This window comes from Vombatus ursinus, unplaced genomic scaffold, assembly GCF_900497805.2.
Source record: "Vombatus ursinus unplaced genomic scaffold, bare-nosed wombat genome assembly UNPS02009994.1, whole genome shotgun sequence".
Classification (NCBI taxonomy): Eukaryota; Metazoa; Chordata; class Mammalia; order Diprotodontia; family Vombatidae; genus Vombatus; species Vombatus ursinus.
Window position 1 is genome coordinate 6,597,095 of NW_020949772.1, and position 6,955 is coordinate 6,604,049.

General features: G+C 52.7%; 1 protein-coding gene across 2 annotated transcripts in view; it reads right to left on the reverse strand.

Annotated features, from left to right (window-relative positions):
- HIP1R (huntingtin interacting protein 1 related) overlaps nucleotides 1-6,955 on the reverse strand; it is a 78,849-nt gene that overhangs the window by 6,384 nt on the left and 65,510 nt on the right. For both annotated transcript variants that reach the window (XM_027853489.1, XM_027853488.1), the window contains exons 21-27: nucleotides 6,778-6,885; nucleotides 5,092-5,228; nucleotides 4,671-4,781; nucleotides 4,122-4,180; nucleotides 3,894-3,924; nucleotides 3,681-3,743; nucleotides 675-775 (exon numbers count right to left, since the gene is read on the reverse strand). In XM_027853489.1, the coding sequence (XP_027709290.1) occupies nucleotides 675-775; nucleotides 3,681-3,743; nucleotides 3,894-3,924; nucleotides 4,122-4,180; nucleotides 4,671-4,781; nucleotides 5,092-5,228; nucleotides 6,778-6,885 (610 nt within the window). The remainder of the gene's footprint in view (nucleotides 1-674; nucleotides 776-3,680; nucleotides 3,744-3,893; nucleotides 3,925-4,121; nucleotides 4,181-4,670; nucleotides 4,782-5,091; nucleotides 5,229-6,777; nucleotides 6,886-6,955) is intronic.

Consider the following 6,955-nt stretch of genomic DNA (forward strand, 5'->3'; position numbering starts at 1 on the left):
GTGTGTGTGTGTGTGTGTGTGTGTGTGTGTGTGTGTGTGTGTGTGTCTGATGGGACGGGGGTGGTTAGGCATGCCGCAAACATAATCAGTCTCATGGCTTTGGCTTCCCCAGAAACTACCGGGGGTGGTTCGCCCAGGGATGGCAGACACCCAAGCTTTCTAAGCCACAGTCACAGCCCATGACCAAGGCACAGTGGAAAGAATGCTGAATTCAGAACCAGGAACCTTGCCTTGGAATCCCCTCTTTGATACTAGCTGTGAGACATTGGCCAAGTCATTGCACAGCTCTGGGCCTCAGTTTCCTCATTTGCAACATAGGGTTCACGGCATCATGGAAAAAGCACTAGATTTGGAGTCAGGGGACCTGGGTTCCAATCTGCCCTTTCACACTGGCTAGCTGGGTGGCCTGGGGCTAGTTAATTAATCTCTCTGGGCCTCAGTTTCCTCCGGCTAAGGGGGGGGGCTGGTCCAGACTGCCTCCTGGGGCTCCTTCCAGCTCATCTGACCCGATGAGCCCGGCTGGCTGCACCGGCTGGCTGCGCCCAGCTTCCTCCCACCGCCTCAGCCAAGGATGCCAGGAAGAGGGGCAGAGGGGGACGCACAAGTTGTTTTTCCCACCCAGGCCGCCAGAGGCCTCACCATGACCTTTCCTCCCTCTCCCGGCCTGGACCTACACCAGCTGGGTGGCTCCCCAGCCCACAGCCTTGGATGCCGAGATGAGGCCTTCGGTCCAGCGCGAGTTCTTGGCGTAGAATTCCTGCTGGGTGGCTGCCCCCTGGCGGCGAGAGGCAGACAAGACAGGCTCAGTGAATGGGATGGATGGGGGGGCAGTCAGTGCCTCAACCCTGGATCCTTCTCCCTTGAGGCTTTTATTCTCACGATGGGGGACTCTTAGTCATGGGGGAAGGGGACAGGGAATGATTCCATCTGTGGGTTAAAGCTGACCCTTCCTCACCCCCAGCATTACTTCATTATACCTTCCTTTCTTGCTAGTCACTACCTAGTTCTAAAGTAAGCTCCTTGGGGGCAGGACCGTAGTGGTTCTGTCTCTGCACCCCCAGCTCCTGGCACAGGCCCTGGCACACAGTAGGTCCCTAACAAATGCTCATGGATCGAATGAACTGTCTGTCCCTCCAGATGAATGTAAGCTCCTTGAGGGCAGGGACCATGGTGGTTCTATCTCTGTATCCCCAGCTCCTGGCACAGGCCCTGCAGTAGGTCCCTAACAAATGCTCATGGATCGAATGAACTGTCTGTCCCTCCAGATGAATGTAAGCTCCTTGAAGGCAGGGACCGTGGTGGTTCTACCTCTGTATCCCCAGCTCCTGGCACAGGCCCTGGCACACAGTAGGTCCCTAACAAATGCTCATGGATCGAATGAACTTTCTGTCCCTCCAGATGAATGTAAGCTCCTTGAGGGCAGGGACTGTGGTGGTTCTGTCTCTGTACCCCCAGCTTCTGGCACACAGTAGGTCCTTAACAAATGCTCATGGATTGAGTGAACTGTCTGTCCCTCCAGATGAATGTAAGCTCCTGGGGACAGGGACCGTGGTGGTTCTATCTCTGTACCCCTAGCTCCTGGCACAGGCCCTGGCACACAGTAGGTCCTTAACAAATGCTCATGGACTGAATGATCTGTCTGTCCCTCCAGATGAATGTAAGCTCCTTGGGGGCAGGAACCATAGTAGTTCTATCTCCACCCCAGCGCCTGGCACAGGCCCTGGCACACAGTAGGTCCTTAACAAATGCTCATGGATTGAGTGAATTGTCTGTCCCTTCAGATGAATGTAAGCTCCTTGAGGGCAGGGACCGTGGTGGTTCTATCTCTGTATCCCCAGCTCCTGACATAGGCCCTGGCACACAGTAGGTCCTTAACAAATGCTCATGGATCAAATGAACTGTCTGTCCCTCCAGATGAATGTAAGCTCCCTGGAGGCAGGGACTGTTTTGATTCTGTCTCTGTACTCTCTGCTCCTGGCACACGGTAGGTGCTTAATAAATAAAACTTTTATTGCTTGAAAAAAATGATCTGTAACACCCTCTGGGGTCAAAGAGGGATGAAGTTTGAACTACTTAATATATTAAATAACCATGCTGATGACATACTATATATAATTTGTAAAAATAAATATTTCATTTCATTTTATGTTTTTATTTTAAAGTATCAAGTTAGTACTATTATTAGCCTTTGGTCCCGGCCTGTAATTCAGTTGGAGTGACAGTCCCATTCAATCAATCATCAACTCTAAGAGGAAAATGAGGAGGGGCAGGAGGCGGGGAATGACAGGGAGCCACCTGTGTGCCCCATGGCAAATTACTTTACCTCCTTGGGGCTCAGTTTCTGATCTGTAAAATGGGGAGATTGAGGTCTTGGATGTTCCTGAAAGTTCTAGCCCTAGGATTGTAGGACAGGCAGGCTAATGTGGCTGACGCAAGGCTGGCTACAGAGCTAGAAAGGGCTGGGTTCAAGTCCTGACTCTTGACACAGACTGTCCAGGGGACCTCAGGCAAATAACTTTTCAGTGCCCCCAGCAGCTCTCTCAGCAGAGAAACTGCAGATGAGCTGATATCTGCAATGGTGGAGGGAGTTTCTATACCTGGGAATTCTCCCACTGATAAAATCTTAGTCTGGACCAAATAATATTAATAGTAACAACTTATACTTGGATCACGCTAGTTTTCAAAACCCTTTCAACGCTGGCTCATTGGAGCCTCGTAACAACCCTGTGAGGTAGATGCTGTTTGAAATACATTTTACAGATGAGGAAACTGAGGTTCAGAAATATCAGAGGCAGGCTTTGAACCCAGGCCTTCTTGATTCCAAGTCCAAAACTCCATCCACTATGTCATTCCCTCTTACCCCTAGCAGTCTGGATAACAGGGCTGGCTTTATTAGTGGTATGACCCTGGACTAGTAACTTTGCTTCTGTGCCTCAGTTTCCTCATCTGTAAAATAAAGAAGGGGGACAGGACTCTTTGACTATTGAGGTCCCTTCCAGCTTAAGACTCCCGTCTCCTTGAGGGCTTTAGAGGAAGCTGCTGAGAAGGCGGTGAGGTGGCGCAGTGGTTTCAGAAGCCACCAGCCTCTGGCCCACGGGAAGCCCGGGTCTATGTATTAGTTGACCCAGACAATCCAATCCAATCAGCACTGAGTGTCTGCTGGGTGCCAGGTACTTAAGGCTAGAAAGACAAAAGCTCAAACAATGCCTGCCCTCAAGGGGCTTATATTCTACAACATGTTAACATACAAGTAGGTATAGAATGGGAGGGGAGAGTTAACAAATGTGGGGAGGGGGATAAGGATGCACACATCCTCCTTAAAATACACTTCAGCCCTACCATCCTATGTCTATCTTTTTAAATAAGGTTAAAAAAAAAAAACCTAGATACTTTGGAGGTGTTTTTCTTCTAAACAAGGGTTATCTAGCATTTTCCTTTGCTTATTTGACTTCTGGGTCACACCCAGCTTCAGAAACATTCCTAAACCAGGTGGAGTCATCTACTCTGACCAGTCAGGGGAGGCTTCCTGGAGGAGGTGGGTCCTGATATGAACCTTGAAGGAAGTTACAGATTTCCAGGGGAGGCAGTAAAGAGGGGCCATACGCAGGCATGCCTAACTCCGAGGGCCTGCTTTCTGCATACCCCTTCCCCCTCTGAGTGGGCTCTCTCCCCAGACTCACCCTCCCACTCTCCACGATCTCCTTCTGCAGGCTGGTAGACGTCGTCACCAGCAGTCGGATGGCCTGGCAAAGTCAAGAACCGTGTTTTATTCTAGAGCCAGCTCGTCACAGAGAGGGGCGCCTCCCTCCCACCCCCCTCTGGTCAGTGCCTCCCCCACTCCCACAGCTGTAAGATCATTGCCCACGGGGGAGGGGGTGTGACTCCTTGGTTACCTTCATGAGGTCAGTGCAGGAGTTGAGAATCCTAGAAAGAAGAGGGAGACCCCACCCAGGTTGGAATGTGGCTGAAGCCTGGTTCCTTCTAAGACTGGCTGAAAAGCGTCCCCACGCCCCACCCCAAACCTCCCCTCCTGCAGGACTCAGCAGGGGCAGACAAGGCACCAAGGGAAGGGGTGACCAACAGCCCGAAACTGGGGGGGCAGGAAGCGGGGGCCCCCTCACCTCTCATTCACTTCCAGCTTCACGCCTGAGCTCTCGTGACGCGCCTGGTTCATCATATCCTGGGGATGGACCAGAAGAGAACGCTGACCTCAGGAATGGAGGGAGCTTGGAGCCTGCCCAGCGCAGCCCTTTCTTTTTGACAGATGGGGACACTGGGGCACCCGGGAGCTAAGGAACAGCACCTTAAGATCTGCAGAGGGCTTTACAAATACTGTCTCAGCGGAGGATGCCAGCGCTTCTGAGCAAACCGGGCTTTCCTCCGCACACTCCCATCTACTCCAGGAAGAGACGCCGAGCAGCCCAGAGGAAGGCGGCCGTCCAATTCACTGACCAATCAGAAGTCCCGGCCCCCAGAACTTCACTGGAAGACGGGGAGGGGTGGTGGAAATCTGACCACTTTGGCCAGAGCGTAAGAGTGAAATGGGCGGTCAGGCTGGCCGTGAGCATCCCCATGGCCTCCTGGCTTGGGTGTCTCCAATGGCTGGTTAGCCAGGCCCAGCCACACAACTGTAAGGGGTCAGAGGTGAACGGACGGAGCCCGACCCTCACCTCAATCCGCTGAACGGCATTTTCGATGGCGGCCGACGTGGCGGCCATCTCTTTGTCCACCAAGTCGCCAAGCTCTTCCTGCCGCACATCCAGGCTTTTGGGCTTAAGCTCCTGGTGGGGGAACGGGTGGGATGTAAGCAATTTAGGGGGACAAACAAGGTACCCAGTCCTTTGAAGAGCTCATATCTGGGGACAATTAGGCTTTCCCTTTCCCAGACTTCGGTCTGTAAAAGCTATCTGGGCAAGGTCACGTGGCTTGTAAATAGTAGCCCAGCCAGGATCAGAACCCAGGTCCTTCTGACTATCGCCGCCAAGCTTTCCCCTACTATACTACAGGGTCCCTGCCTCAGTCCGTCTCTCTCTGTCTTTCACGGTATTTCTTTGTCTCACAGACCTCAGTCTGTGTCCTCCGCTCCCTCACCTGTCCCAGCTGGAGGATGTCCTGGAGGGGGCCCCTCATCCGGCCGGGGTCGGCCTGTTTCATAGACTGCCGGTCCTTGAGCAGCCCCAGGTATTCCAGGCTCCGAGCCCCACACTCCCTGCACGTGTCCGTCAGCCCTACGGGAGACAGCGGACAACTATGACGACGACAACAGTGACACAGGACAGGCTTCGGCAATGCGACTCCTCCACAAATGTTCCAGGTTCCTTCTGGCCCAGACCTAGGCCCCACTGCTGTTGGGAAATCTGCGGTGTGGAAACTGATGCAGACGGGAAACCCGTCATCACCCATTGACTTAAAAACTGGTTGTCACGGACACCCAGCTGGCGCAGTGGATAGAGCACCGGCCCTGAAGTCAGGGGGACCTGAGTTCAAATCCGGCCTCAGACCAAACACTTGACTGTTACTAGCTGTGTGACCCTGGGCAAGTCACTTAACCTCAATTGCCTAAAAATTAAAAAAACTGGTTGTCAGTGAATTGGGTGGCCACCCTCACCTGGGCTGTGCAGGGTAGTGACAAGTAAAATAATTTGGCTAGGATGATACCGCCAGGGCATGTCAGAGGCAGGATCTGAACCCAGGTCTCATGTCCCATTGTCTCCATTCTCCCCCTCCCCTTGCAGGGCCTAATGGCAGGCTGACGCCGGACAAAGCCAGACCATTATACTGTACCGGCTACTGCTAGGGTACATGTGCTCATTTTACATATGGGGAAACTGAGGCTCAAAGAGGTCCCACGCTTGAGGCAACATAAGTAGCAAATGCCAGTTCTCCTTACTCTAGTGGTCTTCAGAATAGCTAATAAAGCAGCCCAGTGGTCTGAATAATAGCTAATAATAAGTAGCACTGCCACGATGCTTTAAGGTTTACAAAATGGTTGACATGTGTCATCTCATTTGATTCTTACAACCAGCCTGGGAAGTAGGTGCTACTGTTATCTCCATTTTACAGGTGAGGAAACTGAAGCAGGCAATGGGGAGGTGACTTGCCCAGGGTCATACAGTCAGAACTGAATTCGGGTCTTCCTGACTTCAGACCCAGAGTTCTATGCACCTATGCCCCTGGAGGTCTCCGAGTACAGGCCGGACAACCACCTGTTGGGGATGTTAGAGTAGGGGTTCCTTTGGTGTATGGGCTGGAAGAGATGACCGCTGACATCCCTTTAAATCCTTAAATTCTGCAACTATTAGGACAGGCTGTAAAGCCTGGGGAGGGAAACACTTCTTGTGACAACACAGGGATGGGAAGGGGCAGGGCAGGCTGGTCAAAGCAGGGCTGACACGCCCAGGTCCCAGGCGGGCAGTCCCCAGCAACGGGCAACGGTCATTGGCCTCGGACTCCTGGCCCCTGGAACCAAGCTCTGAGCCCTGGCTCCATCACAGTAACAGAAGGTGACACATTCTGACTTAAGGCTTGCAAACCTCTTTTTACACACTATTACATCAACTGCTCCTCACAACACAGTGACGAACGAATGTGCTGCAAATGACTCCATTTCACAGCTGCAGAAACTGAGGCCCTGAGGATCTGAGGCTGGATAGGAAGCTGGATCTTCCCGAGTCTGAGCCCAACATGCTCTCTGTAATGTTTTGTCTTTACAAGCTGCCCCAGGGCTCAACCCAGGGCGTCTGCAGGGAGGAGGGGAGGAGAAAGCCTGCCACTTACGGTCAGCATGGTCTGTGGGAGCCAGATGCGACGTGGCGCTCCCATTGATGATGGTGTCCGCGGCCAGGTGAGAAAACTGGGCCAGCGCTGCCACGAGGGCGGAGGGGTCTGTGAAAATGGAGAGGGAGAGAGACAGAGACAGAGACAGAGAAACAGTGAAAAACAGAGAGATATAAAG